The sequence below is a fragment of the Cupressus sempervirens genome, chromosome 2, assembly GCF_028749045.1.
Source record: "Cupressus sempervirens isolate cs-2001-9-10 chromosome 2, ASM2874904v1, whole genome shotgun sequence".
NCBI lineage: Eukaryota > Viridiplantae > Streptophyta > Pinopsida > Cupressales > Cupressaceae > Cupressus > Cupressus sempervirens.
Window position 1 is genome coordinate 93,228,170 of NC_143119.1, and position 20,108 is coordinate 93,248,277.

Genomic DNA, 20,108 nt, shown 5'->3' on the forward strand with positions numbered 1-20,108 from the left:
CGGACACTTAGAGATCATAATATATGTTATGATAGTGTTCATAGCATGGTGATTTATATTATTTGACAAGTCATTACTTCAGAGTGTTAAAGTCAGATAATATATACAGATTTTTGTACCCTAGTATCTATTAAGGAGTTTTAGTACTTCTCCCTTGCTAAGAGGGAGTGTTGATGTATAGCATCAGTTGAAGTAATATTGTATACCTGAAATTATGATTTAATGAATTTTTTTCATTTACTAGTGGAAAATATATATATATATGTGTGTGTGTGTGTGTGTGTGTGTGTGTGTATGTATGTATGTATGTATTCTAATATTCACAAAATAAACTTTGTGTATCGAGCTTATGTCTTGAAGATTATTAGGGCTTTGTATTTTTCGCCGATTACAAAGTAACTTGTTATACATACCGCCGATTGCAATGAAATATATTGTATGACGGTTGGTTATGTTTAGTTATAGTTAGTCATGCCTATGTAGAGGCATGACCCTACATGACCTTTGGTCACGTAGAGTGATGTCTCTATGGAGACGTGACTCCTTGTATTTTTATATATGTGCCAAGAGATCGTTGAGATTGATATCAATCTAAGGCATACAAGTCCCAACGATCTACTTCTCCTCTCTGCAGATTATAACAATTAAATCATTGATATTCTATTGGCGAGCAATTCTAAAGATTACTGGAAAACGATTGAATCTGAAGATTACATTATTTGCTATACAAAGACACAGGTTTGCATCATTACTTCTACAGTCTAAAATATCAAGTAAGAATAGTTGCAATTGTTCTATTCTGATATAATAGTATTTACTCTATTAGAGATCCTTAAATTTAACAGTCTTGAGTCAATTGAAGACCATAACCTCGGTCTTCCCAAGATTCACCATGAGATGTCGTTGAGCACAAGACAGGTCAAGAGGACCACATCATCCACAAAGAGTAGAATAGATATTAGGACATGGTGGAGGAGGCACCTGTCGTTTGCAGAATGCTTCTAAAGGAAAGTCTCTTTCTCAATGTCAATGGTGCTGCTAAGGGCAACACAGAGCAGGTTGGATATAGTTGCATTCTGAGAGATTGTAGTGGAAACATGATATTTGTTATACATGGATTCATTGATGATGCTACTAATGATGTTCTAGAAATGATCATCTTGGAAAGGGGATTAAAATTATTTGTAGATCAACAAATTGGAGCAGCTAATATCAAAGAGGGTTCACAAGTAATCATTGGTGTTGTCGAAATTAGGAGGGCTTCAAACTGGAAAATCAATTTGATGTTGGGGAATGTAATAGAGCACTTTGGGAAGATTTTTAAATGTTGTGTACCCTATGTCATTTGTGAATCTAACTGGGCTGGTAACTACCTGACAAACTTAAGGGTCTCTAAAAAATTGAAGGAGAAGATTATTGATTGCACACATTCTTAAGGATCTTTGGAGAATCTTAAGGGACGACTCAGCTAATCTGGAAAGAGATGACATCTCCAATCAAATCTTTGGGACCTAACTTTGACTTGAGGTATCTTCCATTCTCTCCTATGGGCAAAATGTGACAATATACTAGATTGCGAAAAGGCGGTTGATAGTTTTGGCCATAGTCTAGGTTAAAGGTCACTCTTGGGGTCTATTGCTTTATTCTGACTATCTCAAGAATGATAACAACTCTTTTTTTGAAGGTTCAAGTGGCAGAGATTATGACAAATGAACTAAAATGTGCAGCATCTTGGCGAATATCCCTAAACTCGCGAAACATAGTGATTGATGCTCTGGCAACTCGAGATTTCTTGGCAGATTTGACATGGTAGTGTGGTGGATTGAGTAATTATGCCAGAAGACCTACTATTTTGGTATCATGTCACAATACTGAGATGATTATAAAGCAATTGCATTGAGTGGGGATTTACACTCTTGGCAACATGGTGCATCATTTTGGTCTCAATTGTTTATGCCAAAATGGAATTATTTTGGCACAATGTAGAAGACTATTGAATGTGGACAATTGGCATGTGTACAAGACTATCTAGACTATGATTACTGAGTGTCTTGGTGATGAAAGACATTGGTGTGATGGGTTTGTCCACAAGGTAGTTGTATGCCCTTTGGTTGACGTAGTGGACCCCAGGGAAAGGTCTATTGACAGTCTTGGAAACATGATGCATCATTTTGGCCTCAACTGTTTAAGCCAAAATGGAATTATTTTAGCACAATGTAGAGGACTATTGAATGTGGACAATGAGCATGTGTATGAGGCTATACGGGCTGTGTTTACTGGGTGTCTTGGTGATGAAAGACATTGGTGTGATACGTTTGTCTATGAGGTGGTTTTATGCCCTTTGGTTGACGTAGTGGACCCTAGGGAAAGGTGCATTGAGAAGAAATGTGGTTTCATCGTAGCTATGGATGATAAGGTAGCTGCTAATGTCATATTGGAATTGGAAACGAGGAGGCTTGTTAGCATATTGAAGGTCTATTTTGACAATGCCAACTATGTGTCGGATTATGATGATGATGACACATGGGATACCATGAATGGAAGGGAAGGAGCTAGATTTGATTATTTGATAGATTTACATTCAAATAATGTTAACTATATCAAATTGTTTAAACTTATTGTTATTATTATTAATTTAAATATGTAAAAACATAGTTTATAAATAATAACCATCTTTAATGCAACTTTAAAAATTAATATATAGTTGACACATGGAACTTATAAATCTATAGTGATGATGTTAAATGATTCTTAGTAAATAATTTAAATTGTTTATTAAGCTACAACCTCTCGACACAAACCTTCTTAATGTTACCTAAGTAGACTATGGATCTAAAATTATTTATTAAGAATCTTACAAATCTAGTTGTAAATATGCAGCACCTTGATTGCATTATTCTATCATGCTTTTTATTTTATGTGGTGGAGTTCGACATTGGGAAGTTGTTTGTCCTAGGTGTCTTCATGGACGATGACTTGTTGATAATGCTAGTGAAAAGGTATGACCCTGAGTTATGGGTGGTTCTTTTATGTTTGAGTTTTAGCACTCGTTTCAGCAATTGGGAGAGCCCTTAGCTGTAATATGAGATGGAAGGATACTTCATGTAGAGTTCCCAAATGTTTCCTGGAAACTTTGGAAACGTTTTAGGTATTAGAGAATAGTTTGGTACCTAGGACATGTCCTAGGGGTTTGGAGATGCTTCTCTGGTAACCTTGATTGACTTCTTTATATGTTTTTTGTACTATATTATTTATAATGAATTTGATCATCATACCTAAATACAGTTTGGTGTTGAACATGATATGAGGCCAAAAAGTATCATTCTTATGAAGAATGACATGCATATATTAGGTTGGATGTTGTAGCATGTATCTACTGCCCAATATTGAAAAAGAAGCCATCGAAGTATATAAGAGTGTATTAAATAGGCTTATATTAGTATTGAATTGTAAAAATAATCCCTTTTGGCCCCTCTAATAGTTACTTGAAAATAATAATAAAAGGTTTGTTTTATTAAAAAACCTAATACATAAACAATAACCTATGCGAAAATTTGGAGGATATACAAGCCATATCTTCCATTGACAACTTTGCTTCATGGATAAGATCTTGAGCAACTTTTTGTCCAAGGATGCTTCTCAAACAACTAGCATACCAAGATAACACTATCATTTGAAATTGTAAGGAAAATGAGTGTTAATAGTTTTAACGACACCCAATCCTACCGTTGATTTAGCAATCAGCTTAACCTTGTCTTGATCCTGCTTCCTTACCAATTTTGAACCTTATTGGAACCTCCTTTAATAATAGTTTTTTGTTCAAGCCCTAATAAAAGGGGCACTTTTCTTTCGTCTTATCTTTATTCTCTAGATCAAGAATAGTCTTTGAAGTTTCATTATCCTCCTTTGAGTCCCTTTGAATCAATTCTAAAGGATGTGAACTTCGCCATTTGCTTGCGTGTACAAAGTTTCTTGCGGTGTGGTATCTGTTGTCCTGCATTTTGTCACCACAAAATGCAGATAACAGCACAAAACTTTTTCAAGCTAGTTTCGCGTTTCTCTAAGCTTGAATTTGATATTCAATTGCTTAGTGTTGATCAATCGATCAATTTCAATTTGAATATCAAATTGTTTTATTAAAGGCAAGTCAATTTTGTTTTGCTTTTTGTCGAGCCTTTGCTTGATTTTTGAAGCCTTCATAGTCCGTTCTTTGATTTTGAGTTTTTTTTTGCTTGTTTTTGGTCCTTTGGATTTCCTCATGTTGTGCCCTTCGATTTCCCCTTCGATTCGGTCTAACCTAGAGGTCGATCGGAGTTGTCAGTCAAGAGATATTGTTATTTTAGTGCTTCAAAAGTGGACATTTTAGGTGCAACAGCACGAATTTAAAAAAAATGATGTTATATTTTCATTTTGACATTCACTTTTTCAAAATATAACATTTACTCACTTTTTGTTATGTTTTGAAGTTACTTTTCATTTAAATTTATAACTTAAAGTGACTATAGTGCACTTTATGTTATAATTTTGGGTGGAGTTACTTTTTTAATTTTTCACTTAAAGTTACTATAGAACGATATAGTTACTTTTTAAATTTTTGATTTTTAAATCAAATACTTATATAAATGTTACTTTAACTTAATGTTTATGACTTATATTGATTAATATAATGCATAAATGTTATTTTTGACCTATATTGTTGACATTTTTATAAAAATAATTGAAATGCATAACTTAAATGCCTTAAAGTGGACATTTTATGTGCATATGCATGTAAAAAACTATGAAAAGTGGAAACTTTTCATGCTAATGCATATAAAAACTCATTTTGAGGACTTCTTTCATGTCATTAGATCAAATGCTTGTAAAAGTGGACCTTTTTGATGCAATGACATGAAAATTTGAGTTTTTATGCTCGTGCATAAAAAATGTGAGACATTTTAGAAAATGTAAGTGACTCTAAAAAGTGAGATTTTAGAGTCTTACACATTTTAAAATATGTAATGAGTCTCAAAAAGTGAGATTATGTGTCAAGACATATTTTAAAACATGTAATGGACTCTAAAAGGTCTTCTTTTGCCTTCCAACATGTTTTAAAATATGTAATGAACATAAAAATGTCCTATTATGTAAAGAAAACATTTTCTTGCTCCAAAAACTTTCTATTTTGATTATAACTTTTGATTTTCTCCATGGATTTGGATGAAATCAGTTGCATTCAAAACGTTTTTGAGAGGTGATCATTTTGCCCTCATCAAAAATCAATTTATTGCACCCAAAAACGTGTTTGAAACTCCCAATCTAGGGCATGAGTTTGCATAAAACTCCATAAATCTGCCAAGTTTGATTGCGTTTTTGTATGGAATCAAGTCGTTTTTACCTCATTAGGTGATTACATTGCTTGAGGATCATTATTTTGGTGTTAAACCATCAAAACGTTTTACTTGGAAGATCACGTTTTTTGCTTGTTTTGGCAAAAACATCCCAAGAACATGCAATCTTTAAAACGTTGCAAGGAGGAGCTAATCTAGGGCACGTTTGCTAACTAATCTCCTTGTTTGCTGCCCTTCATAATTCGAATTTTAAAGATTTGAGAAGGTCTCACCATTTTAGAAGAAGATTTCAAACAAAGAGCATCTTTTCCTTTATTTTTGGCACATATTTTTCATGTAAGTGGACCTCTTCTTTCTTGCATTTTAATTCATGCTTATCCTTGCTGATTTTATGCATGAAATCATTGAGTGTATGCCATTTGTAAAAATCTTTGCCTTAGAATGCGCATTTTTCCTTTAAATATGAAATTCTTCTTCATTTTGATGTCTTTGGTTCTTCCCCAAGTTCCAAATTTGAATTTCATCTTTGGAATGCATTGCATCTTGGCATGTTTTGAGCTGTTTTCAAAGGTATCCTTTTTCTTTTGTTTTGGTTTTGTGTGTTTGTTTGCCGATTTTTCTCCATTTGGAGAAATTGCAAGTTTTTTTCCAAAAACTTGTTTTTCCTTTATGCGAAAGCATTATCATTTTTCACGTTTTGTTTCCATGTCATTTCATCTCACATTCCATCCAACAAATGCAATTACATGTTTTTCACTTCATTCGCTATCTGTACACGCATGTAATCCCATTTTCCGCTTCCATCTTCATCCATCTCATTTTTCGCTTCCATTCGCACAACTCTACTACACGAAATGCCATACGTGTAATTGCGTCCAAAAGGTCCGATTGTGATCAAAAGTCATATTTTGAAAAGACAAAAAGATGTCATTTCACTTTCCGTGTACTTTGACTTCTTCCTCCAAAATTGACTATATAATTCATTATCTTACCTCCATTGTTTCATTTCCATCTTTATATGCGCATTCACATGTACATGAAAAAATACATGTTTCGATACATGTTTCCACCTCATAACATATTTTACATGTTACCCTTCATTCGCATTCGCATATAGACGTAAAGTGTACCTTTCATTTGCACTTACATCTCATTTCACTTTCCACTTTCCGTTACATATTGCATTTACACACATGCATGTTTCATTCAATAAAGCCTTGAAAACTTTAAGTCACTTTTGAAATCAGCAACTTTCACTTTGCATGCATTTCCATGCGTTTCAGCTTCGCACATTTTCATTTCATTCCATTTCATTTCATTTTCCATATCCACACTTTCATTTCATTTCATACCACATTCCGTTCATTCCATTTCACTTTTCATTCCATTGCATATGCATATGCTTTTTCTTCGAAAGACACTCCTTTTTGAATCTTCACTGCTGCTCCGATATTCACTTGCATGGAGATTCCTTCTCATGATGTATTTGTGTTTTGGGATTTTTGTGTTGCAGTACGAGCACAAGAAATGTTCTCGCCTTCTAAATCCAAGGGCAAGATGAAATGCCAATATGACAAAGAGTTGGCACATGTTGTTCCTTCTTCAGTTAGGTTTGTGCTTGATAACGTGCTCGACACCAAGATTGGTCACGTAGATGTAGCTGATTTTCTACAAATGATTGAAGCTCTAGCTACACATGAGATGAAACGTATTAAAAGAAGCAACATCCATTTGGTTTCTACATTTCCCATGGCGGCCATAGAACCTGATTTTGTCTTACGAATTTGCTTGACGCTTCACTCCAAAGACAAGAAATATTAAAGACGTTGACGGCAAGGTTATCATTAGCCTTGATCCTGAAGTGATTGAACAAATCTTCAAAGTTCCTCGAAAATCAGAATGTGTTGACTTGACCAAAGAATCGTCATTAGCTTTCTGGAATGAACAAAAGAACAGTTATTAGAAGTATGTCAACCTTTACTGGTTAGACAAGAAGATAAACAGTTTTTCCAGGTGGCCAAAGACTCTTTTTCGGTCCAATTTTAAACAGGAATACAAGGATCTTATCATCCTTCTTAGCAGGATCTGTGGTCTTAAGGATTCTTCTGATTTTGAGCCATGGATGTACAAATTTATGTTTCAAATCATAGAGAAGAAAGAACACATCTTTTGGCGAGAGCTTATCAGTATTGCGATTTGTCAGCAGATATGCAATGTAGGAACATCAATACCTTTTTACATGAATTCATATCTAGTTTACATTGCTGCTGCCATGGGGTCTTTTTTAGGTCTTTTTACAAAGGTGATCGTCTTCAAGTACCTGTTTGTGAATACTATGACCAAATCACTTTGGCTAACAGTAAATACCATTACAGAAGAGTCCAAGATGCCTTTTTTGGACATTACAGTTGTCTGTTTGACAAACAGTTATGTATCAAAAGAGTATCTGATGCAGCATGGGAAAAGGTAAACCAGTACGGCTGCATTTTTCTTCAATTTCCTACTTTCACATACTTGAGAGTTGGATATTTCAAAGGAGAGCCATATACCTTACCTAGGTATGCTATAGATCAAATCATTCTAATGGAGTTAGCCAGATAACTCATGGATGTACAGAATGATCAGCATGCGTCACATAGGCCTGGATTTGGCATCACCTCAGCTAGACTTTTAACTATTGGCAATTATTTAATTGTTTCTGTGCCTAAAGCGAAGAATATGGAAGCAGAGTTGCAATTGATTACATTGAAGAGGTTCAAGGCTAGATTTGATTTTGATTATCGAGAGATGACTCTCAGATAAAGAGGGCCTATACTCATGTTCATCGCATTGAAGATGTTTGGATTGACATGAGAATAGAGCTTGATATTATGAAGATGGATTATTTCAGGTTAACCTTGCAACAAATAATCGATCTTAATATGTTGGAAATTCTTCCAGATTTTCAAGTTGAAGATGATGGCGACATTCTTGATCCAAAATTTCATCAAGCCGGTTTTGATAAAATGTGCCCTTTTCCTATTCAATGGCAACAAAAAGAAGGTACATCTATTATGGACAGGTTTCAATCCATCTTAGCAAACACTAACAAGTGGTTGAAAAGTAAAGGCCTAAAAAGTGTAAATCCTAAAATGGGTCTGGATTGTGGAAGCTTTGGTCCTCCTGGAAGGAAGTCACAATTGGAAATTATAGGGAAAGATGGTGCTTCATCTTCAAATATCAAGAGTACTCTCAAATTTAAATTAAAGGGTGGAAAAGGAACTAAATCATCCCACGTTCCTGAACCAATTCAAGAATCAGTGACAGAATCAGAAGAAGAATTGGAAACAAAATATGAGAAAGAAGATTCAGATGAAGAAGGAGAAATTAGAAACATATCTCCTCCCAAGCCTGCACACGTTTGCACGTCTTCTCCACATGAAGAGCCCTTTTTGCATGAAGTTGATGATGATGTAGATTCATTTTCTATTATTTTCACTCACTCCATTCCAGTCTCGGAAGTTAACACCATGGCTCTTCCACTTTCATTTGTTGCTTCTCGTGTTCCTGCACATGATCAGTTTGAACACTTAGCAAATGTGTTTAAAGATTTTCCAACTCTTACTAGTGGTCAAGTTTGCCAACTTGATACATCTTTGACAGGATTTGAACTTTTCATCACAGAATCTTCACAACATATTCCTATGCCTACAGCAGTGCAAACTGAATCCTGTTCAATCACTACAGATATACAATCTAGATCAATGCCAGTGGTCTCCACTCTGCCTGCTTCTACAGATGAAAGTTTCAGCCTACCTGCATGGTTGAGTAGAATAACAACGAAGAGAAGGAAGGTGGTTGTTCCTCCTGACAATCTTCCTGTGAAGAAGACTAAAACCAAATCACTGAAGGACAAGATTGTTTCTAGAATTTTGGTTGATTCTGACAAAACCAAGTATGTTGAGGTTGCTGAGCCCTTAGTAGATAAACTTGTTGAAGAACTCACTAGCTCTGATTATAAATTTACTAAGATTGAAGTTGGAAAACAATCTTGTTTGAGTTCTTTACAACATGCTCATGATGCATTGGCAAATGTATCAAAAAGCAGTCATGAGCTTTGGGAAAAGAAGAATCAGTTGAAACAAGAAATAGCTCATTTGAATGAGGTCATTTAGAAGCAATCTTCTCAAAATGTTGTTGTTGCATCACAAACATCTAAAGTGAGAAGGTTGATTGAAGTTGCTAAGTGTTGGATACAGGAAATCATTACTGAAAGAGTTCAAGCCATCACAGAAACACTTGCAGTTCTAAGGCGTGTTAAAGAGATGAACAGAATGAAACTAAGCTTAATTTCTTCTTTGACTCAAGAGGTAGATAACCTGAAGGAAATCCTTGAGGATTGGGATGAAATGATTAAGTTTGATTTGAATGCTATGGTCTCATGTGACGTTCTTCCGTCATGTGAAATGTTTTTCAGATTTCTAGGACTTATTGGTTACAAGGAAGAGACCTTAAGAAAGTTGATTACAAAATTACAAGCGGCTTTGAAGATTGTCAAGTAGTTAAAACAAGCCTTACTTGTGATTTGGAGCAATTGGGATGCTGTGTTATTGATAATCTTGGTAATCTTTTGGCAACAGCAAGATGGAATTCAGAATATACAATCAGGATCAATGCTGATGTAGATTCCGAAGATTTTGGTTCGTACACAGCGAACAAGTTCGTTTTGTACAAATCCTTGACAAAACACTTGTAAGATAATACAACAACAAATTCCAAAGTTGTGCAATCAGCATATGAAAATGCAGTGAGAATTGAAGCCATATCAAACACTATGGAGATTGCTGATCTTCTTACAGTGTGTGACGAAATTCAAGGCATTAAGAAGCAATCTTTAAGATTGTTGTGTAATTTCTATTTCATAGTTGTTTAGAATGCATTACATGAAAAAGTGTAATTGCATGTAATGCGAATTGCATGTATGCAAAAGATGTAATGCAAGTTGCATGTAACCCTTTAGTTTGTGTAGTTAGACTTGGTCAAAGTTGGTTGAGTTGCTCCCACTTTTTCCTCCCATTTTTTCTCAACTTCTTTGCCTATATAAAAGAGTGCCCCCCTTATTGTAAAATGATCATTATCTTTATGCAAGAGAGCTTTGGAGAAATTGTGCCAGCAGAACTTTGTTTGTGTAGCACTATTTTGAGAGAAAGTGAATACAAAGGAGCATTTGAGACTTAACTTTGATTAAGTGAAATTGTTGCTTGTATGGATTGTAAGCTTTGTGTATAATTCATTCAAGTTATCTTTGATTCATACTATTTTTTGTTATTGATATTGTATCTTGTGATTGATAGAAAAGAGTTGAGAAACAATTCAAGCGCGAGCTTTGACTAGGAGCAATTGTGAAAATCCATAGCTAGAAGCTTTGTCTGTAGCTTGTATTTTCATCTTGATTCGCAAAATAGTTAGATTGTTCTTACTTTTAGGAGTCTTTGTGCCCTAATTGTAGAGATTTTATCATATAGAAGTACAACAGGACTTAGAGCCAAACTGTTACGTTTTGGCCAGCCTTTGAGTTAGTTAAAATTTATCAATATCACTGTTTCCAGCTCGTGATAGAAGTGTAATTAGAGAGTCACCTTGCCCATTATTCGCCTCATGAATAAGTGGATCCTTTCTTGAAAGTTTAGAAGAAAGGATAATAGTGACACCTTGTTATAAATCTCTCAATTTCTTGCTTACTTTGAGTTGATCCAAGGAACGGTGAGAAGGGGGAGCCTTCCCTTTAAGGTAGGAGAGACTCTGTCTCACACGCTGTGGCTGGTCACCCTATTTTGTGACTGAATTTTTACCCAAAACTGTCGGTTGCAAAATATCCACTCAACATTATCCTTCTTGATTTGCTCAAGGTTAACATTCTTACTGTTGGTGTAATTGAATACTTACTAATTACACTTTACGTAAGCTTACTCATGAGAATGAATTGCATAGTTGTTTGTCATTGAGACATGTAGGAACTTGCACCTCAATAAGCACATGGTGTTGGAGAATTCCATTCTAGGTGGTGATAGTTGTTATCTAAATCCACCTTTAATGCACATATCAGATTATCAATCCTCATCATTGCACATACTTCATTGCATAATGGAGGATTATCCACCTTTGGTGGACGTGATTTCACTTTGTGTAAGTGATAGGTTATCTTCTCCTTATCATTGTATCTTATCGCCTTTCCTATATAAGGAGACCTATTATGTACATTTTAAACCATCAATTTAATGTCCAATAATCCATTGATGTTCATTAGCAGTAATATTGTTCTTGCATCTTAATGCAATTGCCTTGCCAATCTCTTGTGGAAGTTATCTTGGTCCTTCATTTGATCCCGGGGGTGTTGTAGAGTCTCCTAAAACTCGACACTTACAAACCAAATAATTATATTGCAACAAAGGAGGAGGAATTGAATGAAAAGACATTGCAATGTTACATGAAACCAACTTATGTGACTCCTAATTATTCTTGATGCTATGGTGATCTCAATGCGTTGTGCAAATGTTGTTGTTGGTATGCTGAAATTTTGCATCTTACAACAGACTTGCTGACAATTCTCCCTTGACCAGATAAGAAAAGTTCTTTGAAATCGAAGATTCACCTTTGAGCTTCAACAACTTTCCTTCCTCATATCTTTAAAAGGTGGTTGTATGACCATATTTTCTTTTGATTATGACCTCTCCATCGTCAAATAAAATTGAGTGGCCTTTTTGTAAAAAAAGCATTGAGGCTTTGCGGATAATGAAATTTGGATATTCTTGTACCTTAATCAAATTGTCCTTTCACTTGAGGTTGCAAACTTCTTTTGTCAACTAGATATACAAGTTCACATTTTTTTTCATGAATAAATCGAAGAAGTATTTTCAGAAAGTCATGTATTGCATGACACTAGTATCTAGGAACCAAATCATTCTAGGTTGAATTTTTTTAGACATAGTTGACATTCTATATGGTAACAACACATTCAATTTGTGTTATACTTCAACATCAGGCTTGATTGCTTGGATTTTTGAAGTGAGACTTTTTAGATCACCATTCTTGAATTCCAGTTTGAACAAATTTAGCTGCAGTTGTATGTACTCCCCTTTTTAATGGGAATCGTACAAATCCTCCAACCGCAGTGTGCTGCATCCTTGAAAATGATAGAAAATTGCTGTATCAATTTGTCATGGCTGTTTGCCCTGTAGGGTAAACGAGTTTAATGCATACAAGATAACTAGCAATGTAACAAAAGAACACATAATACAATGTTTCAGAGAACTCACAAGCTTCTTTCTTGATTCATCCAATGCTTACAATGACTACACCAAGTATAACAACAATTACGAAAATGCCAACAATTACTCTCCTATCATATGATCTGATGCCTCTCAGATGCAATTACATAACATATATAAAGGTCAAAGGGTTGCAATGCCAAGCATTGCAACCATCCCATCTACCTACCCCTTTGACTAACTAACAAGTATTAATAATTCGTAATTACTTGACAATATCATTGTTAGACTTATGTCATTGATGTCAAAACCATGGCATACAAGGAAGCAAACAGGTCAGTGCACACAAGGAAGGGTGCATGTTAGTGATCACATTGGGCAACTAGGCACGCAAGGAGGTTGCTGCACAGATAGTGTCTTGGGTAAATAGGCAAGCAAGGAGGTCACTGCATTAATAAGCAAGTATAATATTTATTTCAAAGTTTCTGATAAAAAATTCACAGAATGTTGGCCACACTTTCTAACAGAGAGGTCTCAGTGATCCAGTTTGGGTAATACGATGAAGGTGTAGAAAAGACAAAACAACCTAGAATTTGCAGATCCCGACAAAGGTTTTAATGTCTACAGTCAAGAGTTACTCACAAGGCAATATCTTCAATGGTTGTTTACTGCATAGATTAATTGATTAATGTACACAGACAGCGAACAAGAACAGCAACAACAGTACTCCGTTTATTAATTCGCATATGCCAAAAGATTACATACAGAGCATCCGATAAGATGATTTACAATGATCCCAGATAGGGTTTAAATACTTCCTACCGAACCTTCCTGAAGGGGTCCGTCGGTTACATGACAATTCTAATCTACCCGTCGGCTATAAAATCTTTACCGACAACATGAACCCGTTGGCTACACAATACCTCATGGGGTAAATGGATTTATGCACACAGACAATGAACAAGAACAGCAACAGCAGTACTCCATTTATTATTCGCATATGCCAAGAGATTACATTCCAAGCATTAGATAAGATGATTTACAATGATCCCAGACGGGGTATAAATACTTGCTGCCGAACCTTCCTGAAAGGGTCCGTTGGCTACATGACAATCCTAATCTACCCGTCGACTACAAAATCTTTACTGACAACATGAACCCGTTGGCTACACAGTTTCTACCGACGACAATGGTGACATACAATTTAAAGCAACAGTCATAACTTGGATAAAGATCTTCTCATCATCAGCAGTGAGAATATTTTTAAACAAAACTACAGCAGATTTGGAAAGTGTTGATTCTCAACAGTGTGATAAAAGATACATATGTCCTTAGTTTAAAATAATTCATTATTGCAGTGCTAGATCAGTGGAAAAAATATTAATATACCTTCAGTTTGATGAAAAATCTATTCCAGATCAGCATCCATTTATGAAGAATATTATAAAGATAGGGATTACTTTATTGATGACTTCATTTTTTTGGCTGGAGTTAGAGTTGCTTATTTCAGTTGAGAAATGCAATAGTTAAGCCAGTTGGCTGGCAGTTAAGGAATAGTTATAACAGTCTTCAAACTTCCTTTAATCTATTTTTATAGATTGAGGCATCGTCATTGCTTGGTCTGCGAAAAAAAATGAGTCAGACAGTGTTTTGTAGTGAATAATATTGATATTATCTGTTTGATAATGAAGCTATATTTCAAATGAAAAAAAGATATTATGACTGGATAGATATGTGTGTGCAACATTGAATAAAGGCTTGATGAGTTATTTGTGTTTTAAAGGAAGAATATACTGTCAGCAGGGATAAAACCAGGATACATTCTGAGAAGCATAAGAAGAGACTTTTTAATCACAGTCTGATAAAAAAGGAAGTGATCTGATATACAGAGAGGAACTGTGTTCGGAATATTCACTTCAGAGGTATCACAATGTATGTTCTTAATTGGTGACAGTAATCTGCAGGTTTATATACAGTTAGTGTTTATTTTCAGTTCTGCTTTTTTTTAAAAAAAAGTTACACAATCGGTATTGTTAGTCGAGATCAGTCTGAAGATATATTACAGTGACTTGATTAGAATTGTATTCAAAGCAGAACCTCAGTTTGTTTTGAAAAGTTGTATCAAAATGTTTTTAAAAATAAGCTCAGATGTGATCTGATATGTAAATGTTTTTAATAGGGTTGGGGCTCATTTTGGTTGAGTAAATGCTCGGTTTACTGAAGGACTTGTTGGTCTAAGTACAGGAGTTGATGCTCTAAGAGACATTGAGTTGAAGTTCAGGTTGTTCAGGTGGGTGTTCTTGTGGTGAGAGAGTTGGAGCTCCTTAGGGTTGAAGCCCTGAAAGATGTAATTGAAGTGACGATTTGTGAGGCTGGATTAGGTTAGTAGATCCTAGCAGCTATTATCAGCCTAGTTTTCTCCCTCATTGGGTGTCTGCATCACATTGCGGTGTATTGTGTTTTGTGCTTCTTGATTTCGCGACCTTTTCTATAGTAGAAAACTGATAAAGTGAAGAAGTTTATATTAAGTTTGAATTTGAGTGTACAGTTTATTCACTACTGATTCACCCCCCCCTTTCTCAGCAGTGGACCTTGTGTTCTATAATCCCCCACCCTTCTCTCCAAAAAAAGAAAGAAAGTTGTCTTCTGATGATGCACAACAAAATGGGGACAATGACAAAACTACGACTACACAAATAAAAGGACTGAGTAGGGGGTTGAGAGTGCATCCCTGATGAAGGTGGTGCTGGTAGAGGTAGTAGCTCTAGGTCCTGCTCAACCACCAACTGTCGCTTCATGGGTGATTTGATCGTAAAAGCGACTTCAAGAATCTCCTTATCATTTTTGTCGGTTGTCTCCATAGCACTACTCAGGCAAGCCTCAACCATTGCTTGCTCTTTGCACTCCTCTGGTTGTGCTGCCATAGTTGGCTTCCCTGCCCACTCTGCCTCTAACTGTTCCATTATAGTGGCCTTCTTTGCTGCCTTCACAACCTTCTTTGTAGCCAACCCATCCCTCTTCTAAGGAAACTACTCCTCCACCTCCTAGAGTCGAGTGGACAACTCCTTGTGAGCAGTCACTACTGTTAATTGTTAGGCCTCATACCTTGATGCCACATGCTTGGTCCTCTACTTGCAATAACCCTCATGAAAGGTTTGCTCGATCCTCTTTACTGAAGTCTCCTTCACACTTTACGAATACGCCAACTCTTAAACATCTCCAAAGTCTTTGTGGATTGCCAACCTTGGAACTCAAAGAATTGGTGAAGCTCATGAATACAACACTCGCTTATAAACTCCAATAGCTGCTTGACTTGTCACTCTACCACCATGTGACCTTGTAACCAAGCAGTGGTCACTATCCTCCTCCCTCCTATGACCATCTTTGTGATATATTGCTCTTAGTCACTAAACTACCTTGAAGGCTCTGGGATGCCTACACCATGAGGAGTCACCGCCAATTGCATGACTGGTGAATTCTCACTCTCCAAGTCCTTGAGGACAAGGGAACACCCCTTCCAGATCAACTATCTCATAAGGTGGTATCTCTTATCACAATGAGAGGGTAGCGTTCCAACCAGTGCCATGGGTGCCATCTAGAAACGAATGAGCCAAGTACTCGTATCTGTCTGTACCTGTGATAAAGGCCACCAACCAACAACTCTGTCCCTGTGAGTTGCTCTACCTCTGTACCAACACTGACCATCATCTCCACCACACCATCTCGTGGTGCCTCCTCAATCGTTTGTCGCCACATGGCTACCAACTCAATTCTAGCTGTCACTTTTTCCTCAACCATTGAGCATCTCTTGCTGTCCTAACTCAAACTCCTCGGTAACATCAACTACCTCTATGGAGTGAGCTACTGTATCCACAATCGACTTTGTTATGGCTAGCTTTGGAGATGGGTGACCATTGTCTTGTCCATTCTAGAGGGTACTATGGAAATTGGGGTGCTTAGTTGCCCAAATCTAGGTATTGGGACTGTTAGCATCATGGCATCAACTGATGTAGGCGGTGTCAATGAGGCTAACCCCGAGAGAAGCGACCAAGTAAACATAACTCACGCCAGACCACTACTTGAGGGTGTGGGTGTGGCCTTTCCTACATATACTGCCAAATCTACTATCTCTCCCTCAAGCACCTTGCTATCACCGCCAACCACTTGGAGGCTACCTCCACTCGCTCCAGAAGCCTCACTCGAGTCCTTCCAACCACTGTGACATCATCCTCCGACTCAAATGTAAATACTTGACACTTTCTTCTTTGTCCTATTAGTGTACGACCTTTGTCCGAATGCCACCAATATAGAACAGATGGTTCAATAGGTGCCATACAACCCTCCGACTTTATCTCTAGTGTGCCATGGGGTATTGGTGTGTGGTTGGCATCGAGGAAGAAGCCAATAGCATAATGTGGCATGTAAAATGTCTTGTGCTGGAGCTTCATGAACTCATACATCTGCACAACCAATAGGGACACCTAGTTATATACAATGTTGTTCTTAATGCCATTCATCAGGATGATTTGCGGTAGTGACATATGTAAAGTGTCTATCATCATCCAGAGCACTTCTTCATAATCTTGAATGCAAAAAACCAACATTTGTATTGCCCAATGCACCTTTGTTTGTCTCATGTGCAATTTTAATTTTTATAAATATATTCTTGTATGGACGAAATCAAATCTAATTTAAAGCCAACCCCAAAAAGTTTTGGATGAATTTTGAACCCAAATCACGAATTCATTTGTACTGGAATCTGAATCAGCAACTTAGATATTATTTGATAATTATATATTTATTATATATAATAATAACAGTATTGATATATGTTCCAGATTATAGATATAATGTTTATATTTTGATAATATGTGTGTGTGTGTGTGTGTGTGTGTGTGTGCATAAATGTCTATATATTTCGTAAGTATGTTATATGGCATTCAAATATTACTTTATATTATTATTTAATTATCTTTTTTCTATTTTTGAATATTATTATTTATTTATTTGATACATTATTTATTCAATAATATTTCCTTATTTCATTATTATTTAAGATTCTATTTGAAACAGAGACTTAACTTACAATTGACATACTCTAGTTGAGCCTTGCGACAAGAGAGCACACAGCATTGACCTCTTGTTATTTTACCTCATATTCATTATTGCTTCATGATATTTGAAACAGAGACTTGACAACGTACAATTGACATACTCTAGTTGAGTCTTGCGACAAATCACACACCATTGACCTATTGTTATTTTACCTCATATTCACTATTGCTTCATGATGACTCTGATATAATTTTCTTTCTGTGGTGATATTGTAGTTTCCTTTGGTCTTCTACATTCCATGAGTTATCATTCCCTATATGAAGTGATTTTTTCTTGTTGCTTGGAATTTGTAGGTACTACTCACCATATCCTGAAGAATACACTAATATAGACAAGCTTTATATATGTGAATTCTGCTTGAAATATATGAAGAAGAGAATGACATATATGCGACACATGGTAAGTAGGTTCCTATTGAGTGTTTTAACTCAGTTTATAGAATATTTCAAAATAACCTTCCATTGTCTTTCTTCCTAAACATTATAATAAGCAGATTGAATAACATATCCATATTTTGATTTTAGAGAAAATGTGCCTACAGACACCCACCTGGTGATGAGGTTTACAGGACTGTTGTTGCAGAGCAATCTGTAGCACAGTCAGAGTGTAAACAAGTTGATGAGTCGACAAGTCAGCAAATTAAAGTGTCTGAAAAGGGAGTCATGCAGCAGATTCTTTCTGTATTTGAAGTAGATGGTGAAAAGAACAAATTATACTGTCAAGTATGGTTTTTTCTTATTTTTACTTGCAAATTCTACTTCTGCTGATGTTCTCATGCATTCTGAAGCTTAGAAACTTTCATTCATGCAGCTGCTTTTATTGATTTGAAATTTATAGTCGTTCTTTCTTGAAGTTATAAAATTCTAGATTAAATATGATTGTAGCATTCTGTTGAGTTTAATTTTATATCCATGAATAATGTTTCATGTTGATTTTCCAGAACAATAGGAAACTGATATCCAATTATATTACATAACTAACTTGTTTAGAATACTTTTATAGGATTTCTTTTGTGCATATTAAGTTTTAAAAGCTCTGCAATTTTCCAACACTTGCCGGAGGTTTTGCAAATGGGGTAGCAAGCTAAGTGGGTTTGATCTTGGGAGAAACTGTGTGGTTAAGGGTGCTTGAGTTGGAGATTTATTTATTGAATTTTCTGTCATTGATGTCAATGTTAATGATTAAGGTCGTATAAAGTTTGGAAGATTACTCAAAATAATAGAGAGTTGGAACAAAATTCTTGTCAAGCTGCTGATTATTCATCTGATATTCATCAGCTCATTTGTTGTTTGGCTGAGCTACTTGGCTACTTGCTTTAGCTGGTTGGCCACTTGATTGAGTGAGTTAGTTGAGTTGCTTGGCTGTGCGCTTGAGCCGATTGGTTGTCTTCTTAAGCTCCCTAGTGGCATGCTTAAGCTGCCTGGTTGTTTGCTTGTGCTGATTGCTTATCTACTTCAGTGACAACCTTAGTATTATAAATTTGGGGCTTTTATTTAACTATGGCATCAGACAATGGTTAGGTGATTGATACAAATGTTTTATTTTAATATTGCTTTTCTACTGAAATTGTTGTTTGGAGAAAACTGGACAATCATATTTGGCACATGATTCTTCCTTGCTGGGTAACATGACAACTGGAGGTTTGTTAGGACATTAGAGGAAAGGTTCACTGCGCATATATTTAAGATAACAGTTTTATTTGAAATCGGTTCTTCCTAATTGTGGTGAGATGGATAAAGTCTGTGAAATGGTGGCTTAAATCTGATGTAACCGTTTTTTCCGTATGGTGTGTAATGGCCCCATCTTTTTAGCATCTTAGTGGAGTTCTTAGCCTTTACATTCTCCGAAGGCTAAGTAGAGAAATAAGGAGAAATTGATTAAATTAATTTCTTATAAAGTTATTAAATAAATTAAAATTAAAAGGTGACATTATATTTAATTAATTTAATTAAAAGTGACTAAAATTAAATATATAAAAAAATCTTCTAGAAGAAGGAATTAAATATTATTTTATTTCTTCTAGAAGGAGTTCCATCTATTGGAGGAAAGGAATAAATAGGGAGGGCAGCTTCGTTGTTGAGCATTGAATGTGTTGCTTTCTACTCTTCGGATAACTTGTGTAGCCAAGGGTTTCTATAGTTGTTACATTGATCGTTGGGAACAAACACTCCGATTGATTTGCATAATTGAGGTGGTGAAATATCTTCCGAAGGGTTGCGGGTGTTGGAGAAGACAAATCGGTCTTTTCATTGTGCCAAATTTGTGGCCTAGGGCCAGATTTGTGGAGTAAGATTGAAGGAATCGGCCAGATATTGCTATAGCACAGATTTGCTACAGTACCACTGCTATAGTGATTTGTTACAGGAAAATTTATATTTTGGAGCAATTTGAGGTTTTTTATCTACTACATTTTGCA

At 35.8% G+C, this 20,108-nt stretch overlaps 1 protein-coding gene across 5 annotated transcripts in view; it reads left to right on the forward strand.

Annotated features, from left to right (window-relative positions):
* The window catches only part of LOC149571189 (histone acetyltransferase of the MYST family 1-like), a 256,088-nt gene that overhangs the window by 101,566 nt on the left and 134,414 nt on the right, over positions 1–20,108 (forward strand). For all 5 annotated transcript variants that reach the window (XR_016359776.1, XM_089812762.1, XM_089812765.1 and 2 more), the window contains 2 exons: positions 17,986–18,091; positions 18,217–18,414. Coding sequence is in view for 4 of the 5 variants with exons in the window: in XM_089812762.1 (XP_089668888.1) it covers positions 17,986–18,091; positions 18,217–18,414 (304 nt within the window). In the remaining variant the exon portion in view is untranslated. The remainder of the gene's footprint in view (positions 1–17,985; positions 18,092–18,216; positions 18,415–20,108) is intronic.